General features: G+C 43.1%; 1 protein-coding gene across 1 annotated transcript in view; it reads right to left on the reverse strand.

Annotated features, from left to right (window-relative positions):
- The window catches only part of DSCAM (DS cell adhesion molecule), a 437,619-nt gene extending 416,945 nt beyond the window's left edge, over window positions 1–20,674 (reverse strand). Inside the window, 1 exon segment of the mRNA XM_042033380.1 lies at window positions 20,484–20,674. Within this exon segment, the coding sequence (XP_041889314.1) occupies window positions 20,484–20,526 (43 nt within the window). The 5' untranslated portion in view covers window positions 20,527–20,674.
- Window positions 20,675–21,409: the final 735 nt, after the last annotated feature.

The raw sequence follows: 21,409 nt of genomic DNA on the forward strand, positions 1-21,409 counted from the left end.
CAGATTTTCTCTCTCCCTTAATTTTTACAGGATGCAGCCTATGAAAGCTCTATGACTATTTTAAAAAATAGGTTTTATTAAAGAAGTGAATTCTCCCCTTTGTTCCTCTTGTACTTGTGCAGTACCTAAATATCAAACTGATTTCAAGGGAACAGGAAATATTTACTTGGTGGAGAGAGGGAAGATGAAAAAGCAGCTCTGGCACTGAACCTATTGTATCCCATCAGCTTTTCAATCAGCCTCACTACCAATTTATTTTTCAGTTAGATGCATGTCTGGGTGGGAAAAACAACGCAAAGAAAGCAAATTCTGAGCATCAGCAGTAACTCACAGGTGGCTTCAAAGGAGGCAGGGTCAAACACTCCCATGTTTAAGACAGCAACCCCCACATTCTTCCATTTTTAGTTTTTAAAACATGAGGGTTTTTATCCAGTTTAACAGGAGGACACCTTTGAAAAGAAGGTGACTTTCCCTTGATGACTACCTGTCAGCTAATTATTAGGGTGCTTCTTTAAGTGTCTCTTTAAGTTTGTCTATCCCCTCGTTTCCAAGTACTGCAATTCCTTGGAAACAGAATATGACATCACAGGAAGGTTTTGCAGAAGCTCTCCTTGGATGTCCATTTATATTAGTTTCATCATCCATAACAAGTGTTTAAAAAGCAGAAAAACAACCATGATGCATAATGCATTGTGTCGTGATGCATAATAATAATAATTAAAACCCCTCCCCCAGCTCCTGAGGTTTAAAAATCTTTCCAAGTAAGCATTTCAGCGGAAAGGCTTTGACAAAAATGCCATTTAGGGACTTTCAGATTTACAGCCCTGCAATTTGTCATCATTTATATTAGCAAGAAGGTTTAAAATAAAAACAACAACAATGAAAGGAAGATAATATAATGCAATTTTGTACTTGATGAATCTCCTGTTGACTAAAAACCCCTATGCCTGGCAGTCAGAAAAGTTATTAACCTGCCAAATTACAGATGGAATTGGTGTATTTTTTTCCCCCAGAATTCTTTAAGCAGGAGAATATAGAGTATCCCATGTTCGAGTATTAGCAAAGGTTACTTGCCTCTGGAATATTGATTAGCACAACCCTTGTGGGAATTATTTCACTTTTCCAAAGCAAATTAAAGATCTGAAAAGCAATTCTCAACTTAACTTCAAATGCAGTTATTTAAAAATGGATGATTAACACAATTACTGCCTGGCACAGAGAGCACAGCTTTCCAGAGGCAGACAGCAGAATTCACAGCGAACGCTGAAATCAGATTACCTTGAAAGAGCTCCCTTGATCCAGGCAAGAGAAAATAAAATTGATACCTGGGAGCTTATTTCTCACCTGAATAACACATTTTCCTTTCTAAGCCTCGGACTGCATTGCAGTTGGCTGTGTGTGCACTCCAGCTCAGGTTTTCTGTGTTTTCCACACTAAAACACACAGGAGGGTTTGATTTATTTGCATCCCACGACTCGTTCTCCAATCAACCCCAAGGTTGCTGAAGTGCCTGCTGAACAGTGCAAACACTGCTTAAAATAAGCATTTCTGCAGGCTGCTTTCTTTAGCAATGATTCACTCAACAGTAAATTAATTTGGTTTTCCTTTTAGACTTCCGTATAGGAACCAGCAGCATGGAGTACACCTATCGTGTTCCTGAGCACGGGATATTCTCCTCTTTTGAGGAACCCATGGAAACCAAGTAGATTTTTCTACCACTGCACCCGAAAACAGGTAACAAAGCAGGGATTTTAGCTCAGGTCTCCCATGTTAATGCTAAACCACGTAACTCTGTTTTTCTGCCTCGTTTTGGAGCCATTAGGATCAAGCACGGTTTCAAAATCCTGGCAGAAATATTTCCACTGAAACTTTATGTCAATTGCTGCTGAGTTTTACAACACCAATACATCCTCTTGCTAAAATAAGGATCTGATAATGCCAGTAATACACATTTCAGAGGTAATTATTTTAGTCACTTTTTTTTTTTCCTATTTCAGGTTCTAAAAATGTAGCAGGTTTAAATCTTTACCAGAGAGCATAAGTGATAATGAGCTGTAAATCCACAGAACTAAAATGTTGCTGGGAGCACTACTTATGACTTGTCAATCAGCATGTCTAAGAGTATATCAGGAGTCTAGAAAGTGATGGGATTTTTCCTCCATCTCATACATTAAACCATAGACTATGAACACAAAATTGCAGAAGTCTAGAAGTCTATACACCTTTTTTTTTTTTTTTTGATAATTCTAGGAAAGGGTCATAAAAAAACATTTTTATTTATTGGCCAATGTGATGACTCAGTGATGACTTTTTTTTTCTTTTCCAAATAAAGAGAAGAGCAGGCTAGCAAATGTGAGCTACTATTTAATCCTTTATTACGTAGTGTTTCGTATTCTGATCAATTTACTAATGAATTGGGAAGCCAATTCAATTGGCAGCCAGACACAAAAGCTACCAGCTACAGTCAAGAACAAGCAAATCCTTGTTACATGTCCTAGAATATTTAGGAATTTCTGTAAATGCATAAAATCAAGGGTCTTTATTGATCTTTATTATGTAGGAAGGTCTCAAGGGGCTAGAATGCTGCCTCAGTTTTATTCCCTGGGTTCTGGAGCACCATAACTCTATGATGTGGAACAATCTGTGAATTGTCCATTCCAGACAGAAGGAATTTTGAGCTATGACAGGTCAGCAGTGAAAATTCACATTCAGAGAGGACTTAAATAGCATTTCCAACTGCAGTTACTGCTTAGTGGGGAAAAAAAATTAGAAAGATAGGCTTTTTTCCAGAAGCACAATTCCCTGTCCATCATGTGTTAATATTTACCACAGCCATGACCCAGAAAGGAGTCTCAGTTTTTGTCTTTAGAGTTCATTAGTTGTGGTTGTAACACTCTTATCCTGGAATAATCCCAAAAGACCATTGATACACATAAAAAAGTGCAGAGTAGATCACCACCAACTGCTCGTGCCCAACACAAAAGAACAGTTCTGTTATTCCTGAATGGCAAGGACAGAGAAAACAGAAATAACAGAATCTTTTAGGGGCCAGTTCCTCATGTGATTTATGTCAAATTGTGTAGGGTTTGAGGGCTAATGCAGCCACTTTTAATGAGGTATAAGAAACTGGACAGGGTTGCATAAATGAGAGGATGAAGTGGTCTGGGTACTCTGACAAAGAAAAATAATTCAAGATACCTTTTCCACTCTTCTGCTTATTCCTCATTGTTGATGTGACTTGTCCCTTGAGAACCTCAGTCCTGAAAGGAGAGGTTTTCTCCAATATTTGCACATTTATGCCAGAGCACAACTAATTAAACACCACTTCACCAGGACCTTCACATTTGTTACAGCCTGGCACGATCAAAAGCCGTTCATGTTAATGGTTTTATAGAAGTACACATGCTCATTTTGAAATTGCATGCCAGGCTTTGGTTTTTGAGGTTTTATAAAATTATTTGCCTATGATATTTTCTCAAAGAAGTTTATTTGCTAGAGACACCAGTAGAACATAACTGGTTCCAGATGTAAGATTCCTGGCTGATAAAATTAAATCACTTCAATTCTCTTTTCTGTGGAAATCTCATTGATCTGATCTGTGATCTCTTCCTTTGCCAGAAAACATTTTTGTGAATATTCTTTCTAAACATTCTCCCACTTACACACCCCAAGCTGATGAAAGCACAGGCAGAACTTGAAAGGAATATTGACTTTGTAGAAGCACATTTATTTTCATTAAGTCAGTTTTTCCAAGAGGGAATATGAGTCACTCCAGGTGTGTGAATCCAAGCTTCTTCCTGGCAGAGCTAAAGAAAAATTTCTCACGCAATTTTAGTCATCTCTGAGGATGAATGTTTACGTTTCTGGTGTGACTGAGGAAGGACAGAAAAGGGAACAGTAGGAGAAAAATAATTTAAAACACAGGTAAATTACTCTCCTCACTTTCAAACCAATTTTTTGAGACTGGCAAGTGCTGTGAGATGGGACCAGAGACAGCCCTGGGCAGAAGGGAGGACAGCAGGAAGACACAGCCTTTCCTCCAGAGGTGAGAGCTAGTGCTGCACTAGCTGTTAATGCAAGAGGAAAAGGCAAAAGAGAGAAATTTAAATTTTCCTGCCCTCCAGCCAAGAAAAATCTTCCACACATGGGTGGCCCAGAGCTGAAGTGCATACAGTAGCTAAATAGTTTGGATTCACTAATTCCACTTTGAAAATATAGCATATGTGTTATCCAGGGATTTTTGTTGGGTTTTTTTTTCCCCTCTCCCCAGACGATCTTATTTCTGCTCTGTTTAGTTGTTGTTTCTAGGCATTACTAATTGTCATTCATGGCAAACGTAGTCAGCTGCTCACGGACTCAATTCCAAGAGGAAGCTGCAGGCTCTCCTTTTTTTTTTAGAAAAAAATATCCAGGTTAGTGCCAGAGGATCATTTCCTCATTCTAATAACCTCCTGTACCTCCTTTTCTCTTGAGAAGTACAGAAAATAGACATTGCAAACAGCAGAGGACTGAGACACCTGCAAGATACAGGGAGATTTCAGAGACTGGACAGGACTAACTGCATGTGCTTCTTCCAAACTATTTACAGGGTTTGGGGGTAGTCTGGAGCTGCACCTGATACAAGCCATATTTTCCAACAAAAAAAAAAAGACAGACAATCAGCAATATCTCTCACTGTCCAACATGTAAGTGCTGATTCTGGGGGTAAAAAGAAATCAATTAGCAGTCAGTGATACAAACTAGATGCAGGCAGGTTGGAGAGTGGGATAACCTTGGGGTGAGGGTGTCCCCAGAATGAAAGACTTAAAAAGGGAAGGGGCTGCCCCAGCTTGTGAAGCTGTTCTTTCTCTTTTCCCCACTATCAGATAAGAACCATGTGCAGCCCCAACCACAACTCCTGCAACCACGAAGAATAACCTGAGCTGATCCTCCCTTCAAAACAGCACTCCCAGCTGCAGTCAAACCAACCAGCCAGCCCCAAATACACTGAGAAAGTGTGAAGGTCGGGGAGAGAAGCAGAGAAAGGTTTACACCCATTAAAACCAGCCAAGGAAGCGTGACTGCTCCCAGAAAGGGCAGTAGGTGTGCCAGGCAGAACACCAGCACTCTGACAAGTCTGCTGGTCCTCAGGGAACAAGGAATATGAAAATATTCAATGCCAAGCTTAAAAAGGAAGAGGAAGTCCATCAAATTTCTGTGCAAGCCTCAGGAGACTCAAACTGAGGTCAGAACTGCGTGTCAGCCATGTGTTCCTCCTCTTTCCCTCAAAGAAAGACCCTCTTCAAAATCCCTCTGTATCTGTTTGTAGCTGCCCAAAGGTGGGAAGTCAGACTGCTTACAGATATAATGAGCTCTGATTCAGTAGCACTGAAGAAGATTTTTATGCTTCAAACAGCAACAGTTCATCCTGTGCAGCTGGATGGTGATTTCCTATCAACAGCAACCAGTTTTTGTATGAAGAACTCACAGAAAAACACGACTGAGGCACATGACACTGGAGACAATGGACAGTGTGGTGGGGCTTTTTTTGTACACAGGAGATGTGGATAGGTTGTCCCTTCCTTCTGAGCTTAAGTTTGCCTCTCCAATGCAAATCAGCACTGACCTCTGCTGCTGGACTCTTGGAATGTGTACTTCCCAAGGAAAGAGCAAGGGCGACGCAGTGACACGGAGGTGGCGTTTTCCAAAGGGTTTTCATGCTGCTCACTAGGAATTCTTCTACATCCAGAGGCTCAAATCTCTAAGGGTATTTATATCCATCCAAAAGAGCACTTGTCAGGTGGGCAGGGGATGTGTTCCCACTACACAGACAGGGAGGTGGGTTAGAGACTTCAAGGGAATAGCTTGGAGTGCCTCATCCAGCACAGCCATTTTGCCAGTTCCCACTTGGATATCTCTCCCCTGCTCCAAGATCACCTTTGCAAAGCTGATCTCTGTCTGGAGGACCACACAGAGAACACTAAATAAAAAAAAGAAAGCAGGCATGCAATTATCTCCCATGGAATACTTAATGCACTTCCCACACATGTTTTAGTGTATTTTGCAGTAACGTCCTCAGGTCGCAATCTTAAGTAGCTTACCCAAGGCCAGGCAGAGTCTGAGGACCTGTCCACATGGGGATACTCAGGAAATGAATCTGAAATTAAACTTTTAAAAAGAATGAGCTAAGCAGCATCCTAAGCTCGCACTTTCATTTAGAATTAGAGCCTTAATTCAGCTTAGCCTAATTCTTTCAGCTCTAAAATGAGGATGGTGACACAAGCCTACTTCCAGATCTATTTATCTGGATCTGTTGAAGGTATTACTGCCTGCAGCTACTCATCACTGCCTTCCAGATGGAGGATTGTGCCCCACAAACTCTTGACAGCAGAGGGGTTCACAGGAGTGGTCCAGCTGCAGTACAAACCAGGGGTTTGCATTCATCCCGTGTGGGATCAGGGGCAATTCCCCCTCCCAAACACGTAGCAGGAGACAGCCATAGGTTTTAAAGTCTTCAATCTGCACAGATGTTGGCAGAACAAACATCTGCCCACGATCTGTTTGGAGGGAGTAGAACTGAGGCAAAAGTGCTGATTGGTGAGCCAAGGGTGAGGGAAGGCTCCCAGGGCGGGGTCTCTGGCAAAGGATGAGGCTGAATTCATTGGCAGGGCATAGATTTTCTTAAATCATGAGATCTCAACATTCCATCACTGCCATACAACTGCATTTTGATAGAAGGAAGGTGCTTTTGGCTTCTCTGGCTTTAATTACAGAGGACTCATTCACCCCTCATAGTTTTACAGCTGGCAATAGATTGTAGCGTGCCAGTCACCTCACAGGTAAAATTTTTTTCCTAGACAGCCTGAAAGGAGTAAAATAAGATGTTAAAGGAGCTCTGTGAATCTCTGACAGCTTTCCAGGTAAACAAAGGGAAGGAGAGAGAAGAGAAAACATCCTTTACATCCCTATTCCCTTGCTTTACCTTCCCACACCTGGGGTACAAAAAAGCAAAATCCCCCTAGACAGGTCTTGGCAACTCTGTGTTCAATCTGTTTCACACTTCCCCTGAGATAAATTCAGGAGAGGGAGAGAGGGGAAGAGCGGGGGAGGCTGTTCCATGAGAGTGTTTTCTGCACTGTAGGATGGAAACAAACCAAGGGATTTAAATTTAACATCCTCCCTCTAAACTCCAGCCACTCATTACTATCAGACTCTGACAGAGGAAGACACTGGTGTCTACCTCCATATAAACAGAGGAGCCAGTTAACATATCCAGCTATGTAACACCTGTAAATATTTAATACTGAAAGCCAAAGTACCTCTTGTTTAAAAAATTTTAATGTTGTTATTGGGTTTTTTTCTCCAGTACTTAGAACTGAGTCTCATGAAATTAGACGACCTAAAGATGCAGGACCCCAAAGACCAAGAAAGCAAAGGTGCAGCTGAGCATTAATCTCTCAGCAGCACCAAGGTTATCATTTCAGTGTGTTCTCCATTCTACACCCTTGCTGGAGATTATCTCCTAGAGATGACATGCAAAAATAAACCTGGGGGAAAAAGGAGGGCAAAGCAGGTAGTAGGAGTAGAAACAACCTGCTCTCTCTCTACCCCACTCTCATACACACAGAAAATTTGTTCTGCAAAGAAGAGAGTCTCTGGACCAAAATACATTTTGGCTTTGAAAAAGGAGAGAATTATTTGGGGAAAATACTACTCAGAATGAGAACAGATTGAGGATTTAGCTGTACCAGTTTTTTGCCTTGGTAAGTTATGAGTTATGAGTTATGAATGGGACATGGGCTGAGCATATATTAACAAAAAATAAAAAGCTTGGAACCTTTTTCCCCTCTGTTATTTTTTGTAATCTCTAGCAACTTTCAGATCTTCTAGGAGGAACCTACCTATTTCTGGTCCTGTGCAGCAGAGTAGGAAAACAAAAAGCCCTTTCCCCCACATCCCAACGTTAAAAGGAACCGTAGTGGGTTTAATACAGAAAATCCATTAGGCACGGGGAAAGGCAGGAGCCTCCTATCAAGCTGCAAACAGGAATGCTTAAGCACAAGGCATTCAGGCGATGGAAATGCATTCAGAGCATTTAGCACGTAGGATTAATCGAATTATAATTTAATCATCTGATCAAACACTAATTAGCATAATCACTTGAGGGGAAAAGCTGCCAGAGGAACAGACGAAGGAACACCTTGGGCACCCAGCACATTTTAATGACGTGAGATCATGCACAGATAATTTTTTTTTCCCCCCTAATAAAACACAGCAGAGATTGAGGATCATGGTGCTGAAGAAGCAGTTTGAAGCACTCCTGGATCACATACAGTTCTCCAGCCTGAATGATATTGGAGCAGGGTCTGCAGGCTTTAGTTTATTCAGATTTAGGAGCTGTAAAAGCACAGGAACACTCCACCACCCTGGCTTGCCTTGTGAAGACTCGAGCATGAGCACACACTTCAGCCCACTGTGTTTCCATTATAATCATCCCTTACTGTTTCCCCCAGAGTCTCCCACATGAATGTTTAACTATGGATCGCTCAGATGACCTTCAGGGATACAGCAAAGTATTAGCATCCTTTTACAAACTGCATTTGAAATAATTAGTCTAAATCAGCTGGGTTTCTTTGGCTCGGGGCGGGCGAGAACGGAAAAGCAAGAGATATTAAGGGAGCTTTGCTGTGTAATACTGTCTGGCTTTCCTGGCAAAATCACACCCCTTTTGTAAAGCAGAAATCTGGAGAGACCAGGAAAATCAGCCCTGGTGTTTATCTATGTAATCAAAGGATGAGATATATGGACAGGAGGAAGCCTGGAAGAATTGATGGGAAGGAGGAAGGGGAGAAGCAGGACTTGGGCAGGGAAAAAGGATCTTCAGAGGTGTCTCTTGTTTGATTTTTTTTACACAAAACAACACAGTTGAATTACTCCTAATAAGTGGGTTTTCAAATGGATAATTCTTCTGGACATTAAAAACATCTAAATGTAATGAACTGCAACATTTATAGAGAAGATCATAAAATCTCTGAGATTAGAAGAGACCTCAGAGATCATTGAATCCAAGCACTAACCCAGCACTGCCAAGTCCACAATTAACCCATGTGCCTGCATGCCACAAGATTGGGCTTGGAAAAAGTTTCCTACAATGTTATGTAAGGCAGCAAAATGAAGAGCTGCTTACCTACATTTTAAAGACACCAGATCATACAGGCTCAAGTGTGAGCTAATTTAAATTGATTGTATCCCTCTTACAGAGCTATTACTAATAATCCTTTCAGCTCCTCAGAATGAGTGTACATTAATAAAGTAAGGCAACCAGATACAGCACAGGGCAAATTTACCTCAGGGTTTGCCCATGCTGGGGACCTTCCTGTATGCAATCAATATTCAGAGTCTGGAAACTCTCAAGAAAGCAGGAAGCTCTCCTTTGCAGGTGATGATGCCAGAAAACATCTCAGCAACGGAGCTGTGTATCCCTTTAAAGCATTGTCACACTTTTAATTAAATGACTGGTGGATGAACTAATAATAGAATCATGGAATGGTTTGGGTTGGAAGGGACCTTAAAGATCATCCAGTTCCAGTCCCCTCACTGTGGGCACCTTCCACCAGACCAGGCTGCTCAGGTTGCCCAATTTTAAGGCAATAAATCAGTTTCTCACTGACATGAAGGTAAAACCATCATATTGCACACACTCCTGCCTCAAAGAGAGAGATCATATACCAGCACACATGGAGAACACTTAATTAAAAAGTGAAAGTAATTCCATTTAAATTTAAAAAGTTATGGGTCTAAAATATGTTACTTGTTTAAAACGTCTACCTTTAAATTCCTGTTTGTTTCTTTCCAAGCAACAACTTAAAAGAAAACTCAGGAGATTTTGCATCTCCTCCCAAAAGCTGCAACATGGCAAAGTGGGAGGGACACAGACCTGGTAACATTACCTGAGACTGCACCGTCATCAGAGACAGGCTGGAACACAACAAACATCTCCCCAAACTCACCCCTAAATCTCTCTTCTCCTCCTGCCCACTGGAAGGTCCTGAGCCAAGTGAGAGCTGCAATCTTGAGTGAGCTCCCCACATCTTCCACTTCCCAACCCGTAAGAGCACCAGCACTGTGCCATGTCATGATGCCTTCATTTTCCACTTGGAAGCTGTTTAATACGTGCTACTTATTTTGTATAAAATTTTCTGAGCACCAGGCCAGCTGCACATGCCTTAGGAAATGGCAGAGCTGAGATGCTCAGCCAACCTTAACCCCTACCCCAATTATTCCAATGTGCGTCCACACCAGGGATTGAAAGCAGCAGAAACAGTGTGGGGAAGGAGAGCAACTGCATTACATGGTGAGCAAACAAGGCTGTTATCCTTGAACACAGACAAGAGAGAAACTCAATTTACTGACACCAAAAGTTCTCAAAACCTCTTGAAATTAAGTAGCAGTCAGATTACTACTATTTAGGAAAATATTTTTTAAAAAAATCTCATTAACTCCTTTTGAAATTACTAAAGCCCAGCATTCTTCTCTTCTTTAGAAACACATTTTGAGACGTGGTAGAAACGCTGTAATTGCTTTTATCCACTAGGGACTAACTTTTAGACTTAATAAATACGCACTGAACTGCTGCAGCTAGAGTGTCTTCAGACAGGCATTCCTTTTCCCTTGCATTGCCTCCATGTGTGCCAGTGGCTGGATATTCCAAAAGGCCTCCAGCTCCATCACCAGTGGGACAGGCACAGTTTGAGCACATGCAGTCACATCTCTCTGAAGCCACACTGCTCCTCAAGCATGAACACAATGGATAAGGGCAAAAACTGGTGAAGAACAGATTTTTTGACAAGATTTTCACTCTAGACTAGGATAGAAAAGCTAAATCCTGAACCTTTCTTTCTTCCCCTGAAAAGAATTAAAAATAAACATTCCCTACTCCAGGCTGTGTTCCCACCATAACCATTCAGCGTTCCTCAGGACTTGCTAAGCAAGCAGCTCTCCAATTTGTTGTAAGGACAAAGAGCTGCTCTCCAGTGGGGAATTGAGGACCTGCTCCTCCTGCAGCCAGCAGTGCTCCCAGCATTCACACCCAGGGAGGCTCCAGGAGTGGGGCTGGGTGTGCAGGCACAGGCACTGAGAGACCCCACTGCACCAAACCTGAGAGTTCCCAACAGCTGAACAGCAAATTACCACTGCCAGGCGTCTTCTGAAAGCCTGACAGCTCAGCCTCTTTTTCCAAGGATTAATTATCTCCCTCCTGCCCAATGAAGGAGCTCAGCTCCTTCCTCCTTGGTTCAGATGAGGAACTTGCACTTCCTACCCTACAGCCTCACTGGCATTCATAGGATTGCTTTCCATCCTTGATCTCCCACACTCCCCCAAATCCATTTGCCTGAGGGGAAGAGCTTTTAGGGATGGGAGAAATACTTACCCTACCAAAATAAATATAAATAACTAGGAAAAAATGTGAAGAGAAGACAGGCACTAGGCCTCAAACTAAGCCTACAGCAGAGATGAAATAATGGGGTAGAAAAGAATGAAAGAAAGATCTGAATGCAGGGTAGTTGGGACTTTGAGCTCCCTGTCCCCAGGCACACAGCAGGGTCATGCTCTGGCGCAGAGCAGTAGCCAAGACAGAGCACTGGGTAGTCCCAAAGCCACATTCTGTCATGTTCTCCACCCGCAGCTCACAGGGGAGCAGTCTCAGCTTCGTCTTCCCCACTGCAAGCCGAAGCCAAGACCTCAAGGCTCTTCACCATAACCTGTCCAGCTCAAATTTGGCCTTCAGAGACTGCCCTCCTGCTGTCCCACAGGGATTCATCACGCCTTACATCACTGTCTGGATACCTGTGGAGTTCCAACTCACCCTTGTCACTTCCTTTACCCTCCCCACTAAAAATCATGTTCATACCCCTGTCCTTCCCTCTCCCCTAAGTATTCATTCTGCATTTATAGATATATATCCACAAAACGCTGAGGACCAAAAGGCTCAGCCACAGCTGCCACAACAAAAACTATGGTAATCATCACTTACCACTCAAGTCCCATAGTGGAATGAACCTCACTCTCTGTGCTTGAAATGATGAAAATCTGTTTTCCAGAACCCCTACACAACAGGGCTGGGGAAAAGGTTGTCATTGTGGAAGAGAAACCTTGAGGTCACACAACAAAACTAGAAAGAAAGATACAAAGGAAAGCTTCCTAAATAAATACAGCTAAAAGCGTGAACTAGAATAATGCAAGTATTACTGCAGACATTTGAAAGTCACTTAAGGCTGCAAAAAAACCTCTCTGCATTGGATGTCTGCAAACATAACTAGAGAACTTCTCCTTCAATGACAGCTTCCCAAATTACTTCCTTCATATCATGACACAGCAAACACTTTGCTTTGTACTTCACAACTGCAGTTGCAACACAAATTATGGTTGACCTGTCTAAAAATAATATGTGAAGTGGCTTTTAAACTGCCCCACAGAAAAGCCACCTAATGAGAGGGAAAATTTCAGGTGGACAATGCGTAGTGTGGATGGTGAACCACTTTGCTGTTTAAGCTGAGGTCCACCTAAAGCTTATTTGGCTTGAATGACATTTGTTCCAGCAAGATCCCATTCCAGGGACATCTGAATCTGCTTTTCATAACAAAAAAGGACTTTGTCAAGGACTTGTTCTGTCCTCAGCTCAAGCCAGGAGTGTTCTAATAGCTTGTCACATGCTCACCTCATAATTATCAAGAGACTGACTTTATGCACTCACAGTATTTTTCTGAGTTAGGGCCAAAATTCCTTTATAAAACTCACAGAGAAAAACCCAAATATTTCAGAAGGTAATATCATAAAACAGTAACAAACAAACAAACTCCAAAACACAATTATTTCTGATAGAAACAATTACACAAGAGAATTTAACAGAAGCCAGAGCCTGCACTTTATGCATCACTTTTCCATGGCCTGGGAAAAAAAAGCAACCAAGTAGATTTGGGTGCACTCAAATCCTACCACAAGATTTGTGGGGTCCAGTGTAACAACACATGGATTCCTCCAAGCCTGCACATTTCAGCATCCCAGCAACTCTTCCCAGCTAAAACAGGAGCCAGTTTAAACAAAAACCACAGGTCAAAGACTGACATTTGTTATTTGGACTCCACACTATCTACTAAACCTCTAGAAAACTTTACTGAACAACAAATTGCTATTATGGAGACCCTCCTAAAGAACAGAGCACAGAACAAGCTCTCCCACAAATTCCTGAATTCTGTGGCACCTAAAAACTGGAGCCACTGGGGACTGCCACTCCGTAGTGCTGAGAGACAAACACCCTGAGTGTGCAGGCTCAGCATAAGCCACTCAATTTGCAAAACCACATGAGAGGATTTCACGCCAACAGATATTTATATAGACACAGCAACCCTACAATCTTATCTATAGAATCACTGTGAGTAGATTATGTAGATAGGTAACTATTTGCAGCTCCAGTGCTGCATAATTATATTCTAGCTGCATTGAAATAGCCCCGGTCACTTCAAGAATATGTTTCTGATATTCTTAAAAACACTGGAGGGGCCTCCCAAAATTACTCCAGAAATTTAGATGGCAGAAAGTTACTGAGAATAATTTTTAGCCTAGTGCAAACATAAATCTTAAGCCACAAATCTTCTGCATGGGATTACCGTGTAATTAATTGGAAGAAAATAGCACCAAGCGCACTTGGACAGCAAAGCAAGTGCCAAATTTTCCATACGCAGTAGGTTTTAAGCAACTACAAGCTATGCAGATTTACATATGTATGCATTTGTGTGCAGAAATATGTTTATTTTAAAATCTCAGAAGGAACTCTATCCCTGACAAACTACTCTGAGAGCCACACGAGCAGGATCTCCAAGAGAATACATGGAGAGGCAGCAGGCTAAAAATTCCTCAGGTGATCCCTGTGTGTGCCTTTGTCTCTGCCACGTGGATGTGTAGCAGAGAGCTATTTTCAGCTGTGGTCTTGGGCTGCCCCATGGCCCAAACTCCTGCATTTCCAAGGGCTCTGTCCTTCTGGAAGCTTCAGCAGGAGCACATCAGTGATGCAGCTTGGGTGGCCAGGCTGCTCCCTCGCTCCGTGCTGAGGGAGCTCCAGGGATGCTGGTGTTTAGTATGGAGGTGACTCTCCTTCTCAGAGCCTTTGCATTTAAAAATGGCTTTCTATAAATAGGATTGCTGGCTCACTCTTAAGTCTTACTCCCTGCTTTCTGAGCAAAAATAGCTTAAATAGGGATGCTGGGAGGACTTGCTAATCTCTGTCAGCCTGTCAGTCCCTCCACTTGCCTTTCTTTCCTTTGTCAAAGCAGATCATAACATTTCTTGCCCATTCCACTACGAAAGGTATAGATTGGTGTACCCAACTTTTTCTGATGAGTAATCCAATGCCTTGATGGAAAAAAAAAAAAAAATGTACTCACGAGGCAAGAAGATTTTTTTTGTGAATGGCAGTATCCAAAGACAAGCAATGACAGGAAAAGCTCCCAGTGCTAACAAGTGCCTGAGGAATCAGTGGCTTGTTCTTGAAGATGATCTCTTCAGTGCTCTAAAATATTGAGCTGTGAAAGGCTTTTATTATGAAATACATTCCATTTTATGTTATTTTTATTTTTGAAAACACCAATTGTTTGATGAAATGTTTTCAAGGGGCAGGGAGGTGAAGACTGAGAAGATAAAGTTTCTTTTGAAGAATTACAATTTCAGATCTTAATTTCATTGATTTCATAACAGCTTAAATGAAAAGAAAGTGATGATTAAATAGAAATATGAAATAACTCAAAATATATTGTGAAACAAGTAATTTAACTGCAGACACCTACACATTACCCTTGAAATAATTAAATATTCTCATGTATAGACCTATGTTGCTTAAATGGATTTTTGTAGTCTATCTAGAGTTTCGATGACTCAAAAGAAATAACACATTAAAAATGTCAAAAAAAATGTACCTTAGAATAATTAAGGTGAATACAATGTTCTACTCCCTTCTTCAGCTTTTAAAGTAGAAGATGGAATTAGTCTTTCCTACTGCAAATCTGAAAAACTCCTAGACCAAGAGATTGATAAATGGCATGTGCCAAATAAAATCAAAGGGTAAATGAGTGGTATGTTGAAACAGCCCTTTATCCTACACACATCTTAACTTTTTAATTAAACTTCGTGGAGAAAGCGAAAAAGTCCATATATTTTGCTTCTTAATCCATTGTCCCAACCTCCCACCCCCAGAAAGATGGTTCATTTTGTTGTTTTCTGCTTTTTTTTTTTTTTTCACTCCAATGTTTTATTAAATAGTAAAGGAGATTATTTCCCCACCCCAAACAACCCCGTCGCCTGAGAGGGCAGCATATTGTTAAAACTCTCATTCAGGCAAAGACACCAAAAGTGAGGCCCAACTTGAGCCCAGCTGCTCCCAAAAACAGAGACTTGCACAACTCATGACCTGGAGGAACTTTCTGAAAGAGCTACTCACCAAAACTCATGAGATTTTCCCAAATAATTCAAATTATCAGTATGTTATGCGACAAAAGTTTACTCAAGAACAAACAAAATTAAAACCCAGCTTCTAAGCTTTTCCAGATGTGGCAGCACTGAGGAAATTCCACTGAAATACATCCCAAATCCTGTTTTCATTTCAGGGCTCCTCACTTCAAGAGAGCCCTGGAGGGGCTGGAGCGTGTCCAGGGCAGGGAAGGGAGCTGGGAAGGGGCTGGAGCCCCAGGAGCGGCTGAGGGAGCTGGGAAAGGGGCTCAGGCTGGAGCAAAGGAGGCTCCGGGGGGACCTTCTCACTCTCTAAAACTCCATGAGAGGAAGGTGGAGCCAGGTAGGGGTTGGGGTCTTTCCACAATGGCAACAAGAGACAGAATGAGAGGAAATGGCCTCAAGTTGCACCAGGTAGGTTTAGATTAGGTATTAGGAAAAATTTCTTCATGGAAAGGGTTGTCCAGCCTTAGAACAGGCTCTCCAAGGACATGGTGGAGTCACCATCCCTGGAGGTGAAAAGACCTGCAGATGTGGCACTTGGGGACAGGGCTTAGTGCTGGGCTTGGCAGTGCTGGGGGAACAGCTGGACTCAAAGGTCTTTTCCAACCTAAACAATTCTGTGGTTGTATAAAACCACAGTGAAGAGCTGTAAGCAGCAATAAAGCTCTATTTAAGATGGTTTAGGGGTTTGTTTTCACAATTTGCAGAAAACAACTTCTCTTTAAACCACTCCCAAAAACACCTTCACTGTCACACACATCTGCTGTCCAGCGCTACAGGAAGAAGACACAGCATCCACCAGTTTTTAGTGACTATTGATAGTAAAACACGGACAAAATGCCTCTTTGAGCTCTCTGTGTGCTCCCACAGCTTTGGAAGAGACACATTCTGAGGTTTGCTGCCCACTAGTGTCCTGTGGCTCCAACTCCAGCACAGCCACTGCCCACGCCACGGGAGGAAATCCCCCTCCGAGAGCCCCAGCACCTGGGGGAGCAGCACACCCCGAGCACAGGAGAAACACACCTTTTGAAACAGATATAGGTATCCCAATGTCCTCTGGCTGCCCAGTAATAACAGTTTTTCTCCCCTTGGCATTTGGTGATTAATTAATAGCTATTCATATCTCGGGTAGCACCGGATTAAAAACACGCTGAGCTGTGCTGTGCCATCCACACACAAACACCGAGCTGAATGCTTCCTGCACATCCACCCAACTTCCCAAGGTGAGGATCTGGTTGCACAATTCCACACAAGCTATGCAGGTATCTCAGTATGTTTCTACAAAGAGAGCAGTTTGCTCTTTTGATCGGATGTTGCATCCCCAGCACTGAGAATCAACATTTTCTTTGGAGAGTCTCAGCGCCACCATCGCTCTGGCTCCTCATCCTCCAGCCTAACCCCTGCTCTCAGTTCAGTGTGATCCTTCTCCATCTTCCAAAATGCTGCTAAAACCCATATTGATAGATATACGGCAGGGAGAGGATTCAAACAGGAAATCATTTTAATGGAAATTTATTTTTAGTGTCATCTGTGCTGTATTGGTGCCTCCCGATGCTCGATTGATTTCAGAAGAGCATCTGTGGACAACAGGCATGTAAGAAATGCAGCCAGAGAGAAGCCTGGAAATGGGTTCAGCATATCCACAGCAGAGACTGAGTGATACTGAAAGATCCTCATTTCTGAAAGCAGCATCTGAACGAGCTTGATCCCAGTCTTTACAAAAAAGAGGCAGGATTTTGAAGGAGGCCATTCTCCCCTCAGAGCCTCCCCTGCCTTTTCTCACTGTAATTAATGAAATGCCCCATTATTAATTATGACCAGGCTACAGCAGACTTTTGCTGCTCATTTGAAACGCTCACTTCTGGAATCCTGAGGTAAAGTAACAGGGAAGGTTGTGCAGGTAGAGTAACCCTGAAAGGCAACTCGAAAGCATTGCTCAGGATTAGAACCGCATGACTCAGGCTTTCAAGGTAGTGAATTCAGCTGCAGAGCTCCCACTGATGTCTGTATCATCCCACGCACCTTCCAGGGCTGCAATGCATTTATAGTTAACAGTTACCTGTATTCTTATGGAACTCACAGCAACGAGAGTTTAAAACCCTCACAAAATACATAAACTTTAACCAGGTACTTGGGGAGGTTTTGTTTCAGGCTTCAGAAATACTAATTGGATGAAGGAGCGTGTCAGTACTTTATTGTCCCCAGAAGGAAGCTATTTCACAAACATAAAACCTTCCCAGTGACACTGCTCTTACCTAATTTGACAAAATGTATTTGTGCTGAGTGACTGTAGGGAAATATGGGGGCCTACCTTGTTATTGCTATTCAGATGATTTCCAGAAATTAAGCCCAAGATTACAACTGCAGAGTTAAACCTTTGGGTTTATTTTTAACCTATTTCTCCCCTCAGGAAAAAAAAAAAAAAAATCAAAACCAACACGAACATGAACAGTCTTACAGGTTTTAAAGTTAAAATCAGAATGGGATGTAGCACAATGGAAAACCACTTGTACCTGTGCTTGTGTTTTAAGCAAACATGGTGTGGTTCCATAAGGGGTTAGAAAAGGCAATGGCAGAAACCAAGCAGAAACCTGCCCCCCCCCACCAGATATAGTCATAAAAGAACCCTGCCTGTCACACAATGGAGTTCAGATGGAGTTATAGATAGAATAATGAAAATAAATGTGTAAGTGACATATCTATTTATATATGCAGTCATTTCCTTCAAAGAGATACATATCTGATATGACACTGCATTAAAATCTGAAGTCCTTTAAAAATATTATTGTCTGACTCTTGACTCTGATAAAACGGCCCTAATAAGTCCTAATAAATGTTACCAGTGCATAAAACCATTTTTTTCAGTCTTAGCATGAAGGTAGGTGCCATTTTTTCAAAGATTTCCCTTAAAAAGACCTTAAATATATGCATTTTGACAATCAAGTATGATGTCAAAAACAAACAGACTCCTTAAGTTGCAAAGGATGGCTGAACCACCCACTACATGTTTTCAAAATGCTTTCATCTTAGAATATTACTGTACACAAAACCATTTAATTTTAGTCCCCCAGGAGTCACAAATGTACAGATGTTGCTGTGTGGCAGCACAGAATCCATGCAGATGCATCTGTCATGTACACATTACACTCTTCAGTCTTTGGGAGACAAATTCAGGTTTGACTGTGATCCAAAAACACATGGAAACTGAAAGTGAAATTACTACTGACTTCATAGATCAAGGAATAAATGAAAGTGTTTTTCATGGTATTTCGACCTCATAAAGCAAAAATTATTCTGTTCTTCAAAAAATCCTTGCAAGGAGGACTAACTAGGTTAGAAGATAGAATTTATAGCATCAATACAGTAGGAAAAAAAAAAATCTGCTTTTTCTTTTTTTTTTTAAAATAAGATTTCTGGACAGAAACAGCATTCAGTTCTATGCAAATTTAGTTTTAAATGAATAGCACCAGTCAGAGCACACTTCCAGGCTGATTCTTTCTGTCCTATTAACAGCAAATCTCTCCCTCCAAGGTATCTGGCTACAGAGGTTAGAGAGAAGGCACAGTGCTGCTGCCTGTCAAAAATAAATAAATAAATAGATAGATAATTTCTTAATGTTAAAACTTGTTGCAGTTTCCTTACTGCCAAAAAGAAATGCAAAAAATTTCCAAGTTTACACTTTGAGGGGTTTTCACTCCTTTTGTATTCTGTGGCATGCAGAAGACGAAAATGTTTTTAAGGTCACTCTAAATCCACATATTTAGGATTCACCTCCTAATTTCTGACCTCCCCAGCTCCTCACACTGGACCAGCCATGCCTGTCGATGCATTTTCTCGTCCAGTGTCTACTTAAGATGTGAAGGCACCCTCATCCAGCATTCATCCCTCACGCTCTGCCAGAGGTTCAATTATTTCCATCCTTCAGGAAAACCTCACACTTTGCCCTGTGCTCCTCTCTCATTCATTCCACACAAGAAACGTTTTCCCCGTTCCACCTGCTTTGCCTATTTCGAGCATTGTGTGTTTAATCTGATTTATCTGCCAGGATGGGAAGCATTACAGGCAATGTTTCGTCCTCGGATCTGAGAAAGAGAAGGCAATGCAATAGATAGCTGGCACCCCAGCATAATTTGTTTTCTGTCCTTAAAACTGCAATGCTAAACGTGCATTTTTAATAAAACTTAAGCAATTTCAGCATATTTTTACACATGCCATGGTTTTCAATCACATTTATCTAAATGTTCCAAAATACCCCAACCCACTATTAAAAACGCACAGAAACTGCAATAAATGTTTGTCAATCAAAGAGTTGGCAGAAGGAAAAAAAAAAAAAAAAAAGAATAGCAGGTTTACCCTTATTCTATCCCCACTCTAATTTCCCCTTCCTAACTTTATAATCGACTAAAAGTCTTCAACATCTCCAGATGATGTAATGCTTATCCGTGCATATTTTTACATAAATGAGTGAGGGAAAAAAAATTGCAGAGCAGGTACCTTCCCGGAGAAATGATAAAAGTGAAATAAATTCAAAATTCTACTTCATAAATATGTGTAGAAGCATAAGGTAAAAGCAGAGGGCAATTTAAAAAAAAAAAAAAAAAAGTGAAAGGAAGCAATATCTGAATGCGACCGCTTAGGATGCAAGCCCTTCGAATTATCCCCGTGTACTCTGACGGGTTTATACGGCACTTGGCAAAAATTCTATACTTTTCCAGACGAGAAAGAAAGAAAAAGCGCCTCTCTGCCTCCTTGCCTCTGCAAGCACCGTCTCATTCCGAAGGAGGCAGGCACGGAGGGACGTGGCTGGGTTCCGAGCTGTCACTTTGCGAGGTGAGCGACTTTAAGCGATCACGGCGCTCTCGCTCCTCGCCCTTCTCCCCGCGGCTCCCGCAGCCAGCGCGACGCTCTCGGCACAAAAGCCACCACCGAGACCCGCTCCCCTTCCCGGCCGGCAGGAGGGGAAGGATGGGGACAAGGGAAGGGATCCCCGCGGCGGGGCTCACCATGCGAGATGCTGTGGAGCAAGGCGACGGCCAACATCCACATGCCCCCGCCGCTCCCCCGCTCCCCGCTCCGGGCTCGCCCTCGCCTGGCTCGGCTGGTGGCTGCTCGGAGCCTGCGGGGCCGCTCGTCCGCCCAGCGAGCGCTCAGCCCCGCCTGCAGCCCCGCGGCTCCGCCGACACTCGCCCGGCGCTCGGGCGGGGGAAGAGGCGGCCGGCGGCGGGGGCGGGGGGGCGTGTGCGCGGCGGGGCCCAGGTGTGTCCTTGGCTCGGGGAGGCGCCCGCAGGGCGGCGGGGGCAGGGCCACAGGTGACAAAATCCTCCGGCGCGGCCACACCAGCATCCCCGGCAGCAGCGGCGGCCGGCCCCGAGCCGCGGCGAGCCGGCTCCTCGCACGCCTCCTCCTCCTCCTCCTCCTCCTCCTCCTCCACCTCCTGCTCCCGCTGCTCCTCACACGGCTCCCCTCGGCCCGGCGGCAGGCGGGCGGGCAGGCGGGCACATCTTCCTCCCTTGCCTGCTTCTTGCCTCGCTCTGCTCGCCCTGCTCGCCTCGCTCTCCGGCAGCTCGGAGCGCACGGAGCCCGCTGCTCACCTCCCCTGCCTCCCGGCGCGGCGGAGGGACCAGCGCTAACCCCAGCCCTCCGCAGTCTTAAAGCACCACCAGGTCCGCACAGTGGAAAAACCCAAGACCAATAGAAGAAGGCAGCAGAATTTCCTGCCTCTCAATAGTTGGCTGAACTGCTGCCGTTTGGCATCGGCTGAGTTGTATATGACTAATGTGTTGACAAGTCGTGTGGGGGGACTGGAGGAGGGGGCCTTTCTAGAAGGTCACAGCCCAGACAGGCGAGTGCATCAAATAATTGACTGGGATTCTGTGCACCACCGAAGGAAAATACACACACACACACATCTTGCAGTGCTTGCACAGGT

Source organism: Corvus kubaryi, unplaced genomic scaffold (genome assembly GCF_017639235.1).
Source record: "Corvus kubaryi isolate FWS band 111438036 unplaced genomic scaffold, C.kubaryi_AGA036_p1.0 133, whole genome shotgun sequence".
Classification (NCBI taxonomy): domain Eukaryota; kingdom Metazoa; phylum Chordata; class Aves; order Passeriformes; family Corvidae; genus Corvus; species Corvus kubaryi.